We start from the raw sequence: 22621 nt of genomic DNA, 5'->3' as shown, positions 1-22621 counted from the left end.
TAACTGACTTCGGTTTATTTAGGGCTACAAGCTGGCGAGCTCTATGGCTGTGGAGAAAATAAACAAACATTGTTAGTCAGTGACTGCTCGAATTCAACGTTGTCATTGAAGTTGTAGGCTACTAGCTAGCTACTGTACTAACTTTGCTTTTTATCCTGATTATGTGCCACATATCCCTCTGCAGGCCAGGTCCTATTTGCACCCAAAGAATGTAATTACTAACCTGTAAACAGTTTGCTCGCCTCTGCCACCACTGCAAGAAAAATCACTGGACAGGAGTGCCAAATCAGCATCTTTATTTTACAAACAAACGCATTTTCTATTGACATTTCTTTGTATCATAAAAAAGCAATTTACAAGCGTAAGAACCCCCAAAAAGCAGCACAGAATGATTATGAGTAAAATATAATTTGAATAAATATATCATATATTTCATGCTATAAAATAAATTCATAAATGGCAAGTTAATAGTTCAGCTCCAGCTAGCTTAATTTACTTCATAGTTGTACATAACAGTAGAGTTCTGAGGTTCACAGTTGGGTTGTATGTAGAGTGGATTAGAGGGAGGTGGACTGACACCTGGCCAAACTAAAAGGTCTCCCCTGTTCCTCAACATTGAACCTCTGTGCTTGTCACACGCATGCAGAGGGGGAACGGAAAACATGGGTTCAGTGAGACCCTTGAGGCAGAATGTTTGGGAACCACTGACTGAGGATTTATTTCCCCACCTGAAGAGAAGTGCACATTGAATTCTACGCATATGAGCTGTATGCCCAGTGACCACTTTATAACACTAGTATAAACCCTGAGTTCTACTTATTTTTTGTGCCATATCAACAAAATACATGATATCCAGACACCAAATGTCAGAGACCAAGGAGTTTCACATCAAAGGAAACAGGCCGGTCTTAACATGTAGTTAAAGCAGCACTGACCAATTCCACTCTGACCAACTGAAACTTCAGTCTCAGTAAACGAGGGAAAAGGGGAGATCTTTACATTTTAGCATGAACACAGGTCGCCACTCCCAATGTGGCTTTGCAGCCCACAATCCCTTTCAGTATTTGATACAGATGGAGGTGCAACTTTAAAACCAGTGCCATTGAGTTTGACTGAATCACATGCTTAGCTTTTGCATTGCAGTTAATTGACAGTCATAGGCTTTGGATCCAGCAATACCAGTCTCACCTAATGAGCATTTTCACTCAACCTGTCCAAAGACTCACAAAATATATAAAAAATATCAATATCAAATTGTCCTTGTCCTACTTCAATTCGATAGCTCCCTGACATTCAATGTTTAGTTGAGATGTGACAGGCCCAGAATTAGATTAGGCTCACTGATAACAATACATCCCCTTTAAAAAGGTTATTGCTTTTGTATATTACACAGTGGAGAAAGGCTGAGAGAAGCTATGGAAGACTTTCAGATTTTGTTAAAGTCTATATCAGTGTTCATAAACTACCTGAAGTTAGTCTGTTCAAAAATTCAAAAAGTAGTCAAACAGCCTTCCCTGTAAACACTTCCTTCTGATTACTTCTGGCCCACAAGCATCTCCCTCCTACCTTTTCTGTGAATAGTTTTGAACAAACAGAGTGAACGCAAATAAGTGTCAGGTTCAGTTGGTTGGTGAGTGGTGTGACATTAGTAACCAAAGTTGATAAAAGCATTTACACAAATTGCCCCCCCCCCCCATATAATGTAAATATGCAAGTGTATAGTATTTTGTATATCAAAATCTATAAACAGACCAGTCTATAAGCACCATTTAAGGGTAAAAAGGTCCCTTAAGATAAAGTAATAGAGTCCCTTGAGGTGGAGACAAATTATGAGTAGATCCTCTCTGGAATATGAATGTATCAAAGACAGGTTATTTCTAAGTGCATGCCAGATGAGACAAACACAATAACTAATGTTGTGTTCCAAAACCAGCCATCGGCATTTCAAAAACTATTTTGTGGGTGAGTGACGTGCAATACAACAGGGTAATCTTTCCATTTTTCACTCTACAAATGTCATGTTTTTAAAATCTGCCCATTCTCAAGCAGCTGTTCCCCCTGGTCAGATGTTACAAAAGGAATCTTGAGAGGGGAAGAGTCTAGCTGTACTCTCTCGTGCTCTCCGAGACTGAAGGCGATGCCTTCGATTGTCCTCAGTGCTAACAGAAAGGCTAGAGTAAACATCCAAAACAGCCTCTGGAGAGAGGAACAAAACAGCTCACGACTGTGATTAGATGCCATGCAAGTCACCATATTACCATAAACACAATTCATCACATTAGAAATGGATATCAAATGGGGTCTGACGACAAGGAAATAGCAGGGCTAAATAAGTATGGCTGAAAAAAATGGAGGTGGCATGTAAACATAATTTAAGAGATCAACTCGGGCATATATCTAAGACATGACTCTCCTCACTGCTGAACTATTCTCAATTATGTGCTCATTCCCTTTAAGACATTTAATTGTTGCATAAACTAAATCAAAGGAAAGATTTTTTCAAATTAAAGTGAAATCAACAGTATTTTATCAATAGATATACCTTCCCCTTGACCCATTTCATTCTTTACATTGAAGGCAGGCACAAAACAGAAGTCCACTGTAAGTGCCATGGAGTCAGGGATATAGTTTGTGTGGCAAGGCACAGATCATGATTCAAAAGCCTTTGTTCTTCAAAATATTACTAGGATTGATATGGTTGGCATCTTACAATTATATAAACAAACTCAATTTCTGTACAATTTCTTTCATGATATTAAATATATCTGGCAACATGCTCAAGACTATGGGACTCAGTTGGAAATAGAAAGGAATTGGAAAATAGGAACCAGGCTACATCTTATGTAGGAAACTCATCTTGCCTCTTGTTGGCTAAATGTATAGACAGACCTTTGTCTTTCAGTATTTGTTTTCTATGGAGGATTATCCATCATGCTATCGTCTGTTGGACTCATGGCACTATAACCTACAGTAGTCTGCCCCTGTTCTAATAACGCGAGACATCATGAGAAGGATTAAATTATATGACAAGGTCAATTCCCTCTTAAATCGGTAGGGGGACAGATTCGATATGAGCAGGGTTATAAGACTTTACAAAGACGGTTACCACACAGAACATGACATTCTAGACTTCTGCCTAGTAGGCATTCAGACAGTGGAAAATAGATTGTGGCTGACTTTCGGCCACAACACTGTCAAGCATGTTATGTGGGAGAAAATAAAAACAGGGAAAAACAAAGAGAAAGGGCCCGTCACTGATCTTCAAAAACAGACAAGCAACAAGACGATAGCAAATCAGAATTCACTAAATCTGAGAAGGGCCCTATTGGTTTCCATGGCATCTGGTGAAACAAGACGAAGGACATCAAAACAATGAACCCATTGTGTTGTGGGCATAGAGAGACTATTGGTGACCTAACAATATGAACAGTAGTGTTTCCCCTAGTATTTTTTTTCAACACCAGTGGCAAAGAAAGCAGGGGGGTGGGCTGGTTTTCTTTGCTGGCTGTGAGAACCTAATTTGATAACTTCAAGACGTTCTACTCCAAAACTCATGAAAATGTAATTATGTTGACACCATCAGAAATAGAACTGATGAGCGCCACTACAGCACTGTATGGAGATAAGGAGCATGTGGTGGCTGTGCTCGCTCTGTTCACGACAAATATCAGCTTGAATTTGTCACACTGATCTTAAAGGGATAAGATTTTGGCAACTAAGCCCTTCTACTTACCCAGGCAGATGAATTTGTGGATACAATAGACCACAGTATGAGTCATAATAACCATAAAACCTAGAGATCAAACAGGGAAATTGTTCCAATCATTTTTCACCAAGTATAAATCTCTCTAGGACAAGGCGGCTTAATCAATATATTTGTCTGTATTTACCCCACAAAAATGAAATGCTAAATAGATGCTAATGTGGCTATCATAAAGAACTACAAATGCCATGATGATCTGGACAAGACTGCCGAATCGAGGCAAAGGTAAGAATCTCTGGATTAACAATCTAAAGTTAGTTAAATGTAATCAATAAAACAGCTACATTTCTTTAAATGGACAATTATGTTACCTGTCTCAAGACTACGCAAGATTTAAATTCACTATACCTGTTCGCAAAGGTATCTGCTAGAAACGAAGTGCAGGAGCTTGTAGAGATGTAGTTTTGCATGATGTCTACTTTGAAGCAAATTCAAATTTTTGAATCAGAGTAAATAAAGCCAAATATATTGATAAAAGTCTCCTTGTCCGAGAGAGAGATTTACATGATCAAAACGTCGCACCAGGATAAGCCTACACGAGAAACAGCCCTTATATTAAGTGTTTCTAAAATTCCCCATGGGAAAAATTAATGATGGAAAAACGATTGGAACCATTTCCCTCTTTTGACAGCTAGGTTTTATTGTTATTATGACACCTCCACTGTGGGGCTATATTTATGTATCTGCGTGCAGTTTGAAGGGAAGTAGGTGTTTTTGCAAGCCATTGCCAACTAGTGTTAGCACAATGACAGGCATACTAGCGGTTCCCATAGACTTCCAGTCATTGCGCTTACGCTAGGTAGCAATTGCGCCAACACTAGTCAGAAACTTCCTTTAATAAACTGCATGCAGAAACAAAACTAGTATCCATGAGTTCATCTGACTGGGTATGTAGAAAAAGTGCTTAACTGGCAAAATCTCGCACCATCACTTTAAAAGCATGTCTGGGCAGAAATACACATATGTATTTCTGCAAAGAGGCGCTGCTGTTTAAAGGAAGATTCCAAACTAGCAATAACTCAACAGCTAGCATGCCTGTCATTGTGCTAACGCTAGTTAGCAATAGTTTGCAAAACTACCTTCTACTTCCTTCAAACTGCAGAGACAAATCGAGCCCCACAGTGGAAGTGTCATAATATAAACTATTATTTTGAAGTGGCCGACACTGCTAAATAAATATGGGGTAAAACACTGGACATGCATGCAAAACTGCTCAATTCCAATATGAAAACAAAAATCACTGCAAAAAGAACGTTTTTTTTAAAAGGGCACTAAAAACCAAAAAAATAACAGGTATCATAAATGGTGGTGCTACATTAAATGAAGAGGAAATGCTTTTTCACACCCACCTGGACCTCTGGTGTTTTCAGGACACTTTTAAACAGTGAACCATGTGACAATTAACATTTTATTTGAGCCTTCTACCACCTTGGAAGGCTTACTGTAGTTATGTGATCATGTGTAAAAACTAAAAAAGGTACATAGGATACAAGGAAAGTGTCACACTGCTGAAATAGCAAATCAGCAAGAAGAGGGATAAGGGGGCAAAATGACTTGTCAAAAGGTGCTCTTTAAGGATCAGCTTTCCACCTGATCTTAAAAGGCCCAATGCAGCTGTTTTTATATCAATATCAAATCATTTATGGGTAACAATTAAGTAATAGATTTGTATAAAAATGGACAAATGGCTTTTTAGCAAACAAACTTTCAAGCAAGTATTTTGCTAGGAATGTCTGGGAGTGGTCTGAATGGGAAGGGAAAACTATGTTATTGGCAAAGAGGTATGGAAAATCACTGACTGCACTGGGCCTTTAAAAGAGCTTACTCTGGACTAGCATGTTGGCGCAATAATTTATTCCTGTATTTCTCAAAACTACCATAGTTAGAAGCATTTCGACATACAATAAGTCGAAAGCCAGTTCAGCTAATCCCTGGGCCTGTACTATGCCATTGCATTCTGCATTGCAATGCTTAGTCATGAAATGCAATACAAGACTGACAAACATCACCACCATATGTGCATTTGTGAGTTATGACGATATGAATAACGAAATTAACGTTTTGAAATATGGTCATTGACATTTGTCCAACTGCTAGGCCCTGACCGCCCAGCTAATCTCGAAACAAGCAGATCACAAGACCAACAGTGCCTTCAATGATTATTTACCTATTAACACTGAAATAGCTAGCTATCAACATCAGTTGTCAAAAGGGCTTACACTGACCGAAGCAATTCCAATTTGATTCCTGACTATTAAAAAGCAGTAGCATAGTGCCGAATACATTTATGGTCACCATTGATCTTCAAGACATAAAAAAAAATGAACAAAACTATCACCAAGTCTCCATTCAGACGATTCTATTTGAAACACAAAAAGTGCACCATTACTTTGGATCACAAGCTTCTCTCAAAATACCATCAAGAGCTTATTTTCTAATGAGGCATCAATGAGTTTCCCATTTGATTCCCTCAACTCAACAGTGATGTCGGATCAGGGAAGGGCAGAAACAGTGAATGAGAGGACGAGAGCAGAACATGAGTCCTAATGAAATGGAGAGTGAATAAAGAAATGCCGTGACAAGATGGCTGATATTCCTTTGTTGTTATTTGCATATTGATTCTATGCAGATTCAGGGCAGGACAGCCCTTGCTGTACCAAGCTAATGAGTGGGACTCTGCACTGAGCATAATCTTCACACAAATAAACTAAGAGTTTCACATAAACAGGTTGAGAATTAACAAACTAAAACATCAAGAGAATGGAAGACACTCCAAATGACTTCACTGTGTATGAGGATCAAATCTTTGATCCCATGTGGATTAAAATATATTATAAACTGGGTGGTTCAAGCCCTGAATGCTGATTGGCTGATAGCCGTGGTATATCAGACCGTATACCACAGGTGTGACAAAATATGTATTTTTACTGATCAAAGTACATTGATAACCAGTTTATAATAGCAATAAGGCACTTCGGGGGTTTGTGATTTATGGTCAACATACCATGGCTAAGGGCAGTATGCAGGCACTCTGTTTTGCGTCGTGCATAAGAACATGCCATCTGCGTTGGAATATTGGCTATAAACCACACCACCCGTGGGCCTTATTGCTTAAGAAGAGAATATAAAAAAAATGCACTGACCTTCAGTGGTGAAAAGAGACAGACAAGAGGAATTTGTCCTGTGTGTTCTAAAAACAATTAAACTGGGTGGTTCAAGCCCTGAATTCTCATTGGCTGAAAGCCATGGTATTACAGACCGTATACCACGGGTATGAAAAAAATATTTTTACTGCTCCATTTACGTTGGTAACGAGTTTATAATAGCAATAAGGCTCCTCGGGGTTTGTGATATATGGTCAACATACCATGGCTAATGGCTGTGTCCAGGCACTCCACGGAGCATCATGCGTAAGAACAGCCCTTAGCCATGGTATATTGACCATATACCACACCACCTCAGGCCTTATTGCTTAAATAGATCTTGGCATATACATACGTCATGTATTATCCTCTATTATTGTATTCTATCCACTGTCCTCCTTGCGCATGCTCATTGCAAACACACTTAATATTTCTTAAAACACATCAATATAGCACCTTCGTTCTTTGCCCACATTACATCCTGTCTGACCATGAAACAACGGACAAGGACACGGTCCAGCGTTCATACAATCAGCAAGGAATATTAGTCTAAAGTATCAAGGCTTAGCGTTGGGACTGAGGATGTTCTGCCTAGAGTTTGGCAAATGAAACAGAGACCCTAAAGCAAAACGGTGTGTTTTTAAAACGGTGAACACTTCTGTTCTTGGTAGGTTCTTGGATATGAGGTAGAACCCGGTGGAGTTTCATAAAAGCTAAAATACTGTCTGTTATGAGTATGTAGTTGTATCATGAGGTATTAAACGGATATTTCACACAAAGCTTTGCACTTGGCAGAAAAATAATTCCTTGTGAGTAAAGTGACCTCCTTTGGCCACATGTGCAAAAACAGGTCAGGTAAAAACATGATATGATAAGCATCTTATCAGAGCTTTCACATTATCAATTATTGCAACATGCCTATATTACTCTGTAAATATGTTTTAAAAACATATATTTTTTAAAGCGAAAACAAAAAGGCCTTGATTATTGAGGGCACCTTATCAATAGCAAGTTGATACCGCTTCCCTTTGAAATCTATTTTTAAAAAGTACCCCTTTCTCCTCCTCTTCTACATTAAGCAACAGTTGACTTTCACAAAAATGGATGGACAGGCAGAAAACAGATGCACAAAGTAGGTTCAACATTGAAAGGAGCCGGTTCCAAAACAAATCCTAAACGTTGAAAGAACATCTTAAAGCTTCCTCAACCAGAGCCAGGGCCTAAAAATCACATCTGGATGCCTCAGCTTCCTCAGGGCTGCACTTTGAGCTCTCCTCCATGTCGTTGGCCGGAGCCTCCTCAGCATACTGCGTCTCAAAGGCCATCCCCTCTGAGGCATCCTCTGGGTCTTTCTGACCAGAGATGCCCTCCGTCCTCTCTGGAGAGTCCATGTGGTTGGGGCCCTCTGAGGCCCCCAAGTGCTTCTTTCTCAGGTGTTGGTTGAGGGTCCCCTGGAAGGGGAAGCACTTGCCACAAATCTGGCAGTGGAAGGGCTTGTTGTCCGTGTGGCCGCGGATGTGGTACTCCAGCTGGTCCTTGCGAGTGTACTTCTTGCCGCAGAACTTGCAGACGAAGGGTGTGATTCCCATGTGCAGGCGCATGTGGCGGTCCAGGCTGCCCTTCTGATTGAAGGACTTGCCGCAGTAGATGCAGATGAGCCTCTCGTTGTAGGGGTACCACTGGCTGCGCAGGCTCCGCTCTCGCACATCGTTCTCAAAACCTACTTGGCCCAACACCGCCTCGCTGCTGTCCTCAGTGTTTCCCGGTTTGATATGACCCAGGACCTCTGCTGGGACGGTCACTGGGGGGCGCTTGGCTCTGGCTCTGCCGCCCCTGAAGCCACTGAGCATGGAGCGGGAGGGGCTGGAGCTGCTGAGGCTCACAAAGCAGGGGGACGACAGGCCTGAGTAAGTGTAGCCAGCTGGCTGGATGACGGGACCATAGGAGCCAACACTGACAGCCAGCACCTGCTCTCCATCCACCAGCTCTGTGTGGTAGCCATCGTCGCCTGCCGAGGAGCTGTCCGAGTAGCTGGGCCTATCTGCCTTCTCCAGCTTCACGTGCACGTCTGTCACCTGGCCGTCCTTCCCAATCAGCTCCACCTGCTCTGTCTCTCCCTCCATGGCTGCCTCCTGCTCTGACACACTGTCACTGCTGCCACGATCTGACTGGCCCTCCTCCTGGTACCGCGCCCTGCCATGGCCTTTCCCTGCAGCCAGCTCAGAGCGAGCCTCTATGCTGTGCCTGGAGTAGTATGGGGGGGAGATCTGTGTGGGGTTGATGAAGAGGCTGCTGTCTTTGACACCATTGCGGCTGGCCTGGGAGCCCTCCTTGTCTGGGCTTGTGGCGCTGGAGGGGATACTTATCTTGGAGTGGATGCCCTCCAGGATCTGGGTACACTTGTCGATGACGGCCTGCATCTGCAGGAAGCTGGCTGCTGTGAGGAAGCTGACGACATCCTTGAGCTGCAGGGACATGTGGCCAGTGTAGCAGAAGGCCAGCAGCTGCTCAAACACCTCAGGGTTCTTGATGACGGAGATGGACAGGCCGCTCATGGTGCCCAGGGCCGAGTGGTCGCGGAAGTACGGTGAGCTGGCCGCCAGCACGGCCTTGTGGGCACGGAAAGGCTGGCCCTGGATGTGAACGATGATGTCACATAGTTTCCCCTGCAGTCGCAACTCATTGAGTTGGTTGAGAACGGTGTTGCTGAACTCTGGCACGTCAAACTCTATGTAGGCACTGCCGTCGTCCATCTCTTGGATAGGTCTTTCCAGTTTGTAGGCTGCCTGTGGCAGAAACGGAGAAAACAAAAAAATCGTTATGAATAAGAATCAGGATACATCTTAGAACACCAGTCATCCACTGAATCAGTGGCTGGTCTTTTCAAGTTTCATTTTCACATACAAAATATGTATTCATTGACAGTTAAAGGTGAGGTTAATTTTATTTTACAAGTACAATCATGGTGTGCCACAACAGCCAAATAAAAACAAGCACGCTATATGAGCAAACTTTGGCTGTCTGTGCCAGAAATATGCCAACACTGAGCAACCTAGACTACAGCATTTCACATTCACACTGGCCTGGGGAAAAAAACGATGCTTCAACAAGATAACCTCAATCTTTAGCGGCAACAGCATTAAAGGATGTCAATTTTCTATGAAAAAACAGTACTGTACACTTCCCTGGTGCTTCAACAAATATGTGTTGAGTATATTCATACAAGAAATGCCTGGACAAAAATAATCGTGTGCATTTGACCTATTGTAGCAAAAAAAGCATTGAGTGTTGTAGCCAAGTTAAGGGTTGACCTTACTGACTCATAAGAGAACAATCTTGACTTGAAATAAGATCCAGCATCTGGGCAATTTCACAGTAATTTAGCAAAGGAATGACTGTAGGGATAACTGCAGCCTTATCCAAGTTTGGAGATGGCGTGCAAGAGCATAGTCATTCCACCCATTTCAGGAGTCAGGCCATCTTTATTGTTGGGAGTGCACAAGATCAAAATACAAAAGCACTCAGAAAACAAGTAGCCTGCACCACAGCAAAAACAGCTAGCGAGCAAAAACAACAAAACATACTAGCAGATCTGGAGTGAAAATCCTCACTGCACTAACATTGCAGGCCCTTGAACCTTGAGTGGTCAGAACAAGATAGGCTACCATGAGAGCACTCTGACGCAAATTGAAAAGAATCATCAAATTACTGAATTATTCAGTCGGAATATGACAAGAACAGTAGTCCTCCATGTGAAGTAGCATGTGTTCTAAAAGCATTTCTACATTTTAAAACTCTGTACAGGCAAGGAAAAATCTGGTTATTTAGCAACAAAGTGGTAGCCGGCCCAGGCTAGCTGTAAATGTCAAGTCACTTAGTCACACCCAGAGCGGGACTGAACACTGCTTAATTATGATGTGGCAAGTGAGACTTTGCTTCTTGAAAATCCTATATCTTTTTATTTTACCAGGCAAGTCAGTTAAGAACAAATTCTTATTTTCAATGACAGCCTAGGAACATTGGGTTAACTGCCTTGTTCAGGGGCAGAATGACAGATGTTTACCTTGTCAGCTCGGGGATTCAATCTTGCAACCTTTTGGTTACTTGTCCAGCACTCTAACTACTAGGCTACCTGCAGCCCCAAAAAAGGTGAGATACGTTGGGACTAGAGGTCGGCTGATTATGATTTTTCAACCATACCGATTATTGGAGGACCAAAAATAAATAAAAAATGTATTTGTAATAATGACAATTACAACAATACTGAATTAACACCTATTTTAACTTAATATAATACATCAATAAAACCAATTTAGCCTCAAGTAGATAATGAAACATGTTCAATTTGGTTTAATGCAATAATGCAATAATGCAATAACAAAGCGTTGGAGAAGAACGTAAAAGTGCAATATGCTATGTAAGAAAGCTAACGTTTCAGTTTCAGAAAGCTGGTGGTTCTTTTTAAAATGAGTCTTCAATATTCCCAAGTAAGAAGTTTTCGGTTGTAGTTATTATAGGACTATTTCCCTCTATACCATTTGTATTTCATATACCTTTGACTATTGGATGTTCTTATAGGCACTTTAGTATTGCCAGTGTAACAGTATAGCTTCCGTCCCTCTCCTCACTCCTCCCTGGGCTCGAACCTGCAACACAACGACAACAGCCACCACATCGAAGCAGCGTTAGCCATGCAGAGCAAGGGAAACAACCACCCCAAAGCTCAGAGCGAGTGAAGTTTGAAACGCTATTAGCGCGCACTAACTAGCCAGCCATTTCACTTCGGTCACACCAGCCTCATCTCGGGAGTTGATAGGTTTGAAGTCGTAAACAGCGCAATGCTTGACGCACAACGAAGAGCTGCTGGCAAAACCCACGAAAGTGCTGTTTGAGTGAATGTTTACGCGCCTGATACTTGTATGCGCAGTCAGATTATATGCAACACAGGACACGCTAGATAATATCTAGTAATGTCATCAACCATGTGTAGTTAACTAGTGAGTGCAACGAGAGAGAGGCAGGTCGTTATTGCGTTGGACTAGTTAACTGCAAGATTGGTTCCCCGAGCAGCCAAGGTGAAAATCTGTTTTTCTGCCCCTGAATGAGGCAGTTAACCCACTGTTTCTAGGCCGTCATTGAAAATAAGAATTTGTTCTTAACTGACTTGCCTGGTTAAATAAAGGTAAAAAAAAGAAAGAAATAATTTACTACCAAAACCACCCCAAGCTCACAGAACTTGACTGTCGAGTACTGAAAACCGTAGCGTGTAAAAAACGTCTGTCCTTGGTTGCAACACTCACTACCGAGTTCCAAACTGCCTCGAAGCAAAGTCAGCACAGGAACTGATCGTCGGCAGCTTCATGAAATGGGTTTCAATGGCCGTGCAGCCGCACACAAGATTACCACGTGCAAAGCCAAGCGTAGGTTGGAGTGGTGTAAAGCTCACCGCCATTGGACTCCGGAGCAGTGAAAATGCATTCTCTGGAATGATGAATCAAGCTTTACCAACTGGCAGTCTGACTGACGAATCTCGGTTTGGTGGATGCCAGGAAAATGCTACCTGCCCGAATGCATAGAGCCTACAGTAAAGTTTGGTGGAGGAGGAATAATGGTCTGGGGCTGTTTATCATGGTTCGGGCTCGGCCACTTACTTCCAGTGAAGGGAAATCTTAATGCTACAGAATACAATGACATTCTAGACGATTCTATGCTTCTAACTTTGTGACGACCTTTCCTGTTTCAGCATCACAATGCCCCCATGCACAAAGCGAGGTCCATACAGAAATGGTAGTCAAGTTCGTGTGGAAGAACTTGACTGGCCTGCACAGAGCCCTGACCTTAACCCCATCGAACACCTTTGGGATGAATTGGAACGATGACTGCGAGCCAGGCCTGAATCGCCCAACATCAGTGGCCAACCTCAATAATGCTTGTGGCTGAATGGAAGTAAGACCCTGCAGCAATGTTCCAACATCTAGTGGAAAGCCTTCGGAGAAGAATGGAGGCTGTTATAAAAAAACAAAGTGGTAACAAACTCCATATTAATGCCCATGATTTTGAATGAGATGTTCGACGAGCAGTTGTCCACATACATTTGGTCATGTAGTGTACGAGGTGCAAATGTATCCGTTTTTTGGCCTGAGCTATTTTACAAAAACATGTCCGTCTCAGTCCGTTCTCCAGTTCTGCCCTCTTCTCCCCCCACTTCAATCTCTCCTCCTACCTTTCTCTCACCCTGCCTGCCTCTCCCTGGAAATTCAGTATGATCTTCTGCATATTGAGTGTCAGCAGTTTGAGAACGTAAACACTTTCTCTGATTGCCTTGGCTTGCCAAGACACCTGTGCCACTACCCATATGTTCTCATCCTGGTTGGCACAGGAGACTGAGGGCAAAAAGACAAAGAGAAAATGGAAGAGCATTATTTCCCCTCTGCCATCATGAGGCTTTCAAATATAGCATGCATATTAAAAACGTGTCAGTGGCCTGTCCCACTCCCAACATCATGCATTGCAAACTAAACTGAGAGCCAAGTTGAAGGGCAGCCAAAGAACGTATGCCGAGTGGCTGAGCTGAACCCAAAGCGGCAAGGGTTACAGAAGCAAGGGTCAAAACGGACTGGATTGGAAACACAAACTCACTTAAGTTCAGCAGTAGGGATGGGGGTTTGAAATAGTTTCACTACTTGAATAGTATCATGAATCTCTGTTGGATATCCAGATGTTTGAAATACATGCGTCTTTTTTAGATGTACGTTTTTAACCTGAGCATTGCTGCGCGAAGGAGAGACACTGGCACTCTATTGCTGCAGCTGCAGAGGGGCCGGTGTGAGATGGGACCGAGCCGAGCAGGCAAGGGAGAGAGGGACTAAGTAATGTTAGCCAAGGCAACTCGGCTACAGCCAAGACGATCTAACTTGTAGCTGCCACAATGTTAAATCATCTCATATAACAGGGCCTGTCTTGATTAGAGTAGCCAGCTACACATTCAATTAAAATGAGCAACCAATAGGTAGGCTGTTGTAGCCTACTCCTTTTGATAACTTTTAATTCAGTAATTTTATTGCATCTTGCATTGCATTAGTGTACTCACAAGTTCGAATTCTAACCTCCGTTCGGATATTCTAATATTTGAATAACCGTACACATCCCTATTTAGCAGGTTTGATTAAGCCCAAAATAAAAATCCAAATCTGAAGTCTAAAAGTGAAATTAACTTTGACCAGTGTAACACCCATTTTCTAGGTCATATTGCTTTGTCTGAGTACAGGACAAACTGAGGTACCAGGAAGTGACCTGAGACCAGGTAAGTGGAACTCTGGTGTTTCCTCTGCTGTAGGTAGGCCTATGAGTAGTCAGAATGTGGGCCTGTAACTTAACAAAAGACTGCACTACAAAACTTGCCCATCACTCAATTTAAAAAAGCATATTGTAAAAACAGGAATGTCAGCACTGGCAAACAACAAGCAATGAATGCTTACTTCAAGATAAGCAGTGTTTTGCCTACTTTGCAAAACAGCATGCAGCCTGAACCAAGTCAAAATTGCAAAACAAGCAAGACATGGCAAGGCAATACAAAATGGGCGGGAGTGGGAGACTTCTGAGAAAATGGATCTTGTGAAATTGGAGGGGGGAGTACATATGGGGGGGGGGGGGGTTTATCTTATTTGCCCTGGTGTGTGCAGAATAACTTGCAAGCACACAGAATTTGAGCAATAGAAATAACAGGGAATTAATACATTTATCATTGACCCACAGGAAATTGGGTTTCTGGGTTGATTAAGACATTATCCATTAGCCTATATTCTGACTCCTATCATCCATGTTGTATTAGAATTCCCCATGCATTGAAGGAAAAGCACTGGAAGACAACGCAATCCTTTCGCTACTAACCTAATCAAAATGTGACCAACACATTGAAAATAACAATACATTCGGGATGTACTGTCGGCCTCATTCCATTGACAGGTCATCACCAACCTCTTTTTACTGTCAATTACTGACATGGACTGCTATTCCTGCCATTCAATCATTTCTGTTCTGGCCAATCCCTTTGGGTAAAGAACATTTCAATGACCAGAGAAACTGATAACCAAGCTACCGTGGAGTGACTGCAGCACAATTACAAGAAGTACAGGACTAATTAAAAATAATGGCCATTACAAAACTAGCAAGGGAAATAAGGCTTTGCATAGTCGCTGGGCATAGCCTAATCAGCACAGATAAAAATACTTCCCTGTTGCTTGTAAGTCGCTGGGCAGAGAAGTCAAATCGGTCTCTTTTATACTCAGCCAAACTGAGTGCTGAGCTGAGTAAATCACTATGCTAACTACCGGTTGCTACTGTAGGTGGTGTTAGTCGGCTGTACCTGCACCAAAACCCAGTATTTTTAATCCTATAGCTCGTTATCCACCTTTTTAAATAGTGAGCCAACATGCTTGCAGCGTTTCTTATCCTGACGGATCACATATAGTGAGCAATGTGTTTGGAACATCAAATCATAATATTGATTCGCAATAGTTAATCGTATCGTGATAATAGCATATCGTGAGGTCCCCGGCAATTCCCAGCCCTAAAACTAGGCATGGGTGGTATCCAGATTTTTATGCCATTCTTGCGAAATCCCGGGATATACAGTGGGGCAAAAATGTATTTCCTATTATTGAGTATTGAGATAAGTATTTGGTCAATAACAAAAGTTTATTTTCCACCATAATTTGCAAATAAATTCATTAAAAATCCTACAATGTGAATTTCTGGACTTGTTTTCTCATTTTGTCTGTCATAGTTGAAGTGTACCTATGATGAAAATTACAGGCCTCTCATCTTTTTAAGTGGGAGAACTTGCACAATTGGTGGCTGACTAAATACTTTTTTGCCCCACTGTATGGCATCACCAACCCTGAACACAAGGGCCACCATTTTCAAACACAAAAACACCCACTGAGCATCATCAGTAAGACAAAGGTTAGCAATGCTAACAAGTACATGTCAAATCCTATAGTCAATGCTAGCTAAATGCTAACTAGTGAATACATCCAATTTATACAGCCTCCGACAAACTATTTGCAGGTCAGACATCCCAGCTTATAGTTATATACATTTTAGTCATTTAGCAGACGCTCTTATCCAGGATGCCTTACAGTATTGATTGCATATATTTTCATAACGGTCCCCTGTGGGAATCAAACACACAACCCTCACGTTGCAAGCACCATGCTCTACCAACTTTTCTGAACACACACAAAACAAAGTAGACAGTAAGGTTGGATTTTTCAACTGTTATCAAGATATGGTTAGCTTCTTGCAAAATCAAGCTTAACTAGTTCCTAAGTAAGATACTACTTGTAAACAAACATGTGACTGGCTCAGCTGCTTTAAAAAGGAAATACCGGCAATTCGTAACCTAGTGGGGCGAATCAACGCCAGCATAGCCACAAAATATTTTGTGGCTATCTCAGATTATATGTGAGAATTGCCGGAACAAATTTAAATGGGAAGAAGGCTGTTTGACATGCTTTTCACATTTGCATCACAAATAATTTGAGAAAATTAGGCTATTTTTAGACCTTTACTTGTTTCCTGTAAGAACTCATGATCCGTGAACCTATATGACAGACATCTTGGTGTCATGATACTCCTTATAGTGTGCGCTAACATATGCGTGAAATACAATCATTCATTTATTCACCTTAAATATTAAAACACTTTAAAAAAAGCACCCTTTTTGATTTTGTTTATTTTTAGACATTGTTTGGAACAATATATTCTGGAAGTACACCACATTTCCTCAGTGGGTTCCCTGTTAATTCTGACATTATGATACATTTTATGAACACCACCATACCTAGGGCTGGCACAATTACCATATAACCGACAGCCATGGATGAAGACGGTCATGAAAATAAAAACAACTGTCATAAGTTTCAAAAAAGTTGTGTGTGAAGCCAAAATTAAACAAAGTGTTTGTGTTGTTTTTGTTTGTTTTTTTTACACACGTGTACACGCTGGAATTAGAATGCACGGTAGTGAAGAGAAAACATAGGCCCGGGAGCATCAACAGCATCATGCACTTCAAATTAGAAAGCAAGTATTCTCACCTTTACGCGAAGGAATGCTGATAAAGTGAGTGGGTAAATTGCCAGAAAATACTGTGTATTGTTAAATCAGGAATAGTGACATGTATAGTTAAGTGTGTATTTAGTGTTGACAAGTTCAGTTGCCTGTGCCTATAATACATATTTGAAAAAAACTTTATGCCTACCTTTTTGATTTCCAGCACAGGCATATAGGCTAGGCAGGCTGCGGCTGAGAAACTCTGTTCAAGAGAGAATACCATTATGTAGAAAGAACAAAACTACATAAGAGACAAATTCTTTATAAACTGCTAGGCTATATTAGCTACAATTCTCATGTTCATGAGCCAACATAACAGGAGGCAGGTACGGTGGCTCCCATAAGGTGTCTCCCAAGGAACAACAGTAATTCACGAGGGCTACATAGCAAACATAAATACAACTGCTTATTATGGATTCTCAAGACAAATAAGTTGGCAGTGTATGTGAATTGACTCTCTACTCTCGCACACAGGTTGACACCATTGACAGAGTCTCTGTGTGGTTTCAGCTTTACGAGTTATCATTTTACTTCCTGCTTTGCTCCTATGGGTACACTCACAATGGCCGCCAGTCAACCCATTGTGCCATTTTTTACTTGAATAGGGACGCCCGTTACACTCATTCTGTGTTTATAGCAGCTAGGGCTGACCCTATTTAGTCGACTGGACGGTAAATAGGCTGTTGGTTGACCAATCATTTTTGACCCAACCTAGGCTACACTTGAGAGAAACCCGTTTTGGCAAATTTCATTTACGAGCTGTCAATTTATTAATTGTGTTTTGTTTGGAGCGCTCCTGTCAATGTTGAGTGAGAATGCACACCTGATTACGTGCAGAAGTAGGCCTAGACTACCTGGCCAAATGTCGGCTTATAAAATGTGCCCATTTGGGGATCTGGCAGTATTCCTGATTGTCTTAGCTCACCACCATTAATGAGCTGTGGAGCTTCAAAGTATTTTTTTCTTCACCTCAAACAAAGTCTGACAATAGTTCCTCAATGTAGCCCATTTGAAAAATATTTCCAGCTCTCTCCCTTTCGATAACCACTTGGCATGAAAGGGGAAAACTGATCCCGTGAAAACGTTTTAAAATGAGTCTACCTGATTACTTCTTATCCCTTGCACAAATACAGCAGTGTCTGTCAGGAGCTCACTGGTGCAAGAAACTGAGGAACAATAATATTTTATACAAGTTGCAAGTTTGTTAGCACAAGTTTTGGGCTGAACCAAGTTGATACTTGATACAATGATTCAAGTTTCTTGCAGACATGCAGGCTGCAATCTTTGCAGGCTATATTTATATAGTCAGGCTGCAATTATATAGGCAACAGAAATGTAGATTTGTATACATTTATTTAGATTGAATACTTCTCAATCACATGACAATGATTTTGAGATACGAAGACTATTATAAAATAAATTAAACAGTTCCACGAAAATGGGCATATGAAAATCAGAACTGGCATGCAGATCGGTAAAAATGGTAAGATAAATTGGCACTCCTAATGGAAAAGTTTGCCGACTCCTGAAGTAGCCTATGACCGGCAACTTCAAGAGCGCAATGGCAGAATCTGCAAAAGCCAGCAGCAGCGGGAGGTAATGGTTGAGGAACATGTTTTTTTCCTTCTGCTTAGGCCCTGTCTGGCTGCCTCAAATCATTTTTGTGTCTTAATTATTTAAAAACCACACAATGTGCTTATAGCATCAGACAAGCTCAGTAAACTACATATATAATAGGTTAGTTTGAAATACGATTTTTTTCTTTTTTCTAATACAAATAAATATTTCTATTATTATTATTACCACAGTCCTTTGGCTGGCCAATTACCATCATCCAAAATTCCATGACCGTCAAAGCACTAGCACCACTAACACAGTGAATGGGAAAATGGCTTCAAAGGGAACTCCCTCTGCTGGTGATTGGCGGAATGTACAATCCTAAAGGAGGGCTGTGATTGGTTAGTGACCTATAATGTACATTTTGATGTATAAAACTTGTCATATCTTTTTTTTAAGTACCAGAGAATCCACTCTGGAAATGTGAAATGTAATATATTGACAAATATGGTCTAAAAATAAGCAACATTTTTTAAAAAGGGTGTAAAATAAATTGTGGAAAAATGTGTTTCAGAATCTAGACAGTGTATATTTAAGAGCACACTGTAAGAAGTATAAGGACACCCAATATGTCCATCATGTACAGTTCTCAGACCATAAGGATTTACAGGAGGCATATAAAGGCCGAGGTTCAGAAAGGGCCTAAAATTAACACTTATGATTTTAAATGCACAACAAAAAAATATACAAATGTAAAAAGTACAAACATCCTTCCTCCCAATGCCGTTAATACATTCAGTAGCCAGTTTATTCAGTACACCCATCTAGTATCGGGTCAGACCCCCGTAGCCATGAAGGGATGCACCTGGTCAGCAACAATTTTCAGATACGCTGTGGAGTTCAAACATTGCTCAATTGGTATCAAGGGACTTAACGTATGCCAGGAAAACATTCCCCATACCATTACACAACCAGCCTGCACCGTTGACACCAGGCAGGATGGGGCCATGGAATCATGGTGCTTACAGCAAATTGTGACTCTGCCATCAGCATGACGCAACAAGAATCGGGAGTCATCAGACTAGGCAATGTTTTTCCACTCAATTGTCCAGTGTTGGTGATTGCGTGCCCACTGGAGCCGCTTCCTTGTTGTTTTTAGTTGATAGGAGTGGAACCCGGTGTAGTCGTCTGTTGCAATAGCCCATCCGTTACAAGGACATTCCCAAATGCCGTTCTGCGCTGTTATTTGCCTGTTTGCGGCTTTCCGGGTTAGCTTGCACGATTCTTGACATTCTCTTTCGACCATATCAACAAGGGTTTTTTTGCCCACAGGACTGCTGCTGACTGGATGTTGTTTTGTTTGTTGCACCTTTCTCAGTAAACCCTCGCCCAGGAGGACCGGAGTACTATAGGTTCTGTTCTTCCTGATAATTAATTACACACACACCTGGTGTTCTGGGTATAAATCACTCCCTGACTTGAGGGGTAGATTGAAAAAAGCTGTTGTCTTCTAGGTCCAGATTTGAATTTCAGGGTGCTAGGTTGTTGTTCGGGCTTCCCTTTTATTTGAAAAATAACTGTTACATTGTGCTTCCCTTTATGTTATTGCTCAACCAAGTCCAAGTTATTAACACAGTATGCATTTCCTAGTGAAAAACAAAGGTACTATCTAACAAGTTAATGTAACAAAGCTTTGGAAAATCCTGGAATTCAAGGACACCTGGATGACCCTAGATGAAACTGCACTTTGTACTGCTGTGTCCACAACATACAACCAGACTGACTACCAGTAGTTTTATCTGGCCTTTTATCAAAGCCAGATGCGCCACATAAAGATAAAAAAATACCTATCATTTATGTGTAATCCAACAACGTTTGCCTACATTTTATATATTTCAGTTTTAAGGTTTGCAATCAGTGCAGCTAATTCGCATGTTATTTAGCCACATGCCTATCAATTGACTGAATATAGGAGACGAGCTAGCTAGTCCCAAAATAATGTCAACTTTACTTAGAAGTTGCAACAACTAACTAGCTAGCTACTCTAGTTAATTATTTTACAGGGGTTTGAACAAATGTTACCCAACAAAAGCAACCATTCCATTTCCACAACACGAGCGTTTTATGGTGCCACTTTTGAGTCTAGCTAGGCTATTCCTTTTCTTGATACACTATCTGACAAGATAGTCATGTTCAGAAAGTTAGATTTGACTTTTCCTTCTAGTGGGGGATAACAAGGAGGACTAATTGGCCTCGAAAAGTTGTAACGCTACTTAGTATAACTTCTGTATAACCTTACTGTGTCTGTCTCTAGAGACAAGCTTGCTGCCGCCCTATCTGACATTAGCCACTTAGCCTGCTACAAATTCTGACAGGCTAGTTAGCTAGCTAGGTACTATAGGTGGCTACATCAAACGGCATAAAACACCAGGCTGACAGTTAAGGCTATCAAAACAAGTTATTGGTTAGCGAGCTAGCTAATTTACGTTATTTGACTAACGTTAGCAAGTATGCTAGCTAGAACGGTGATGCAGAACAAATAAAACAGTGCGGGATGCGCGGAGATCATGGCTGTTAACGTATATCGAAGATGATTAGCTAGCATAGCTCACTTGTAAGCCTTGTTTTACAGGCAAATTCCCCCAAAATTAGCTAAGCGTGTGCGTCAGCAAGCTAATGTTACCGTTGGACAGCAACCTAACGCGAGCCGCTAGCGGGCAACCTTTTCAGAAAATGACACAAGCAGAAACAACGTTTTGATGATGAGATTATCTTCAGTTTGTGTCCAAATCAATGTTGAAGTCTGTCGAACTCACCTTTCCCAATCAAACGTCGCCCATTTCCCCCAGTAGCTCGCTTTCACTTGAGCCAGGCCTCCCCCCACTCCAGCTGTGTCAGTCACTGCAAAAAAAAAATGCAACCGGAAGTGTAGCTATACGTTTCCGTGCCCGACCTGCTGGGTCTACTGCGTTTGCACCATATAGGGTTTGCACAAAAAGACCATTTCTGATATACCATGTCCCCAACCATTTCTGATATACCATATACCACGTCCCCAATGAAAGTTGCGCCACGGGAAAATAAGTGTTAAATTATTTAAAGTAACACATTTGTAGCATATCCTATTCTTCAATCTATATACTAAGTTAACGTTACAAACTATATGCACCTCTGTTTGAGGTACAATCAAAGTTTTTAATCACATTATTTAAGACCTTCATTTGTGGGGTGTGGGACCACACAACGCATTTCTGTATTGCTTTTTAGATTCCATCCTTATAGGAAGCAGATAGCATATATGGCCTGCCCTACCAAATAGCCTTCATACATAGAAGACCCTTGAAATTACAGTGTAGCAATCTTCGCTATATGAGCCACATTACAATTTCCACCAAGCGGATTAACCCTATTGGCCCGATGCCTGGGGTGTTTGCTATTTGTGCCAGCAACCTGAGTTTGCTTCCCTGCCCTGTTGTTCGCTACATCGGTTGGTCACTACATCGGTGTCAGATGGCGGCTGTGAGGTCATCAGAACACTGAGGGGGCTGAGCGATGCGTAGGGTGTTTGCCTTTCACGCCAACAAACACAAGTTCGCTTCCCTGCCCTGCCATTCGCTACAATCTTAATAATGTTTACCTACAGCATATCACAACATACAACTACAAGAAAAATAACATTTGGGATTTGTAAAGAGAATCCTCTCACAGTTAATTTGTTTTTTTTCCAGAGAAATACAGGTTGGGCAGGAGTGCAAACTGTTTGAAAGTGGGAGTCAGAGGCTGCATTTGGACTATAGGTCAATGCCAAGGCCCCTGTCTTCATCACTCCTCTTCTATCATACCACATATGTGCTGATCCTATTCCTGCCCTGAAATCATTAACCGTCATTTCAAAACACAATGTCAAGCAGATGTCCTGACTGTAATGACATGAAATGGGCTATATCATACTGTCTGGGGATTTATGTAATGCAAACTCAATGAACCACCCTTTATGAACAGGTCATAAAGGTACTGCATGTAGTTCTGTAGTCTCTCCAGCATG

The 22621-nt window shown here is 41.4% G+C and overlaps 1 protein-coding gene across 2 annotated transcripts; it reads right to left on the bottom strand.

The window, feature by feature from the left end:
- Positions 1-5157: 5157 nt before the first annotated feature.
- Positions 5158-21474, bottom strand: LOC135514162 (zinc finger and BTB domain-containing protein 34-like). Of its 2 annotated transcripts, XM_064937413.1 has the most exons (3): positions 21393-21474; positions 17168-17221; positions 5158-9692 (listed from the first exon to the last, which is right to left on the bottom strand). In XM_064937413.1, the coding sequence occupies exons 2-3, from the start codon at positions 17189-17191 to the stop codon at positions 8127-8129; spliced, it is 1590 nt and encodes a 529-aa protein (XP_064793485.1). In that variant the 5' UTR covers positions 17192-17221; positions 21393-21474; the 3' UTR covers positions 5158-8126. The 2 variants fall into 2 exon arrangements, with proteins under 2 accessions (XP_064793485.1, XP_064793486.1); XM_064937414.1 differs by lacking the exon at positions 17168-17221 and having other exon boundaries at positions 21393-21472.
- Between the last annotated feature and the right edge of the window lie 1147 nt (positions 21475-22621).

This window comes from Oncorhynchus masou, chromosome 25 (genome assembly GCF_036934945.1).
Source record: "Oncorhynchus masou masou isolate Uvic2021 chromosome 25, UVic_Omas_1.1, whole genome shotgun sequence".
Taxonomy (NCBI): Eukaryota; Metazoa; Chordata; class Actinopteri; order Salmoniformes; family Salmonidae; genus Oncorhynchus; species Oncorhynchus masou.
Note: the sequence above shows the minus strand (reverse complement) of the source record. Positions and strands in the feature narration are given on the sequence as shown.

What these genes read in the sequence shown, in the direction of transcription:
- LOC135514162 (XM_064937413.1), bottom strand. Translation starts at nt 17,191, where the DNA reads ATGCCTGTGCTGGAAATCAAAAAG. An exon ending in CTGTGCTGGAAATCAAAAAG is followed by an intron (nt 9,693 to 17,167) that starts GTAGGCATAAAG and finishes TTTCTGCCACAG; the next exon opens with GCAGCCTACAAACTGGAAAG.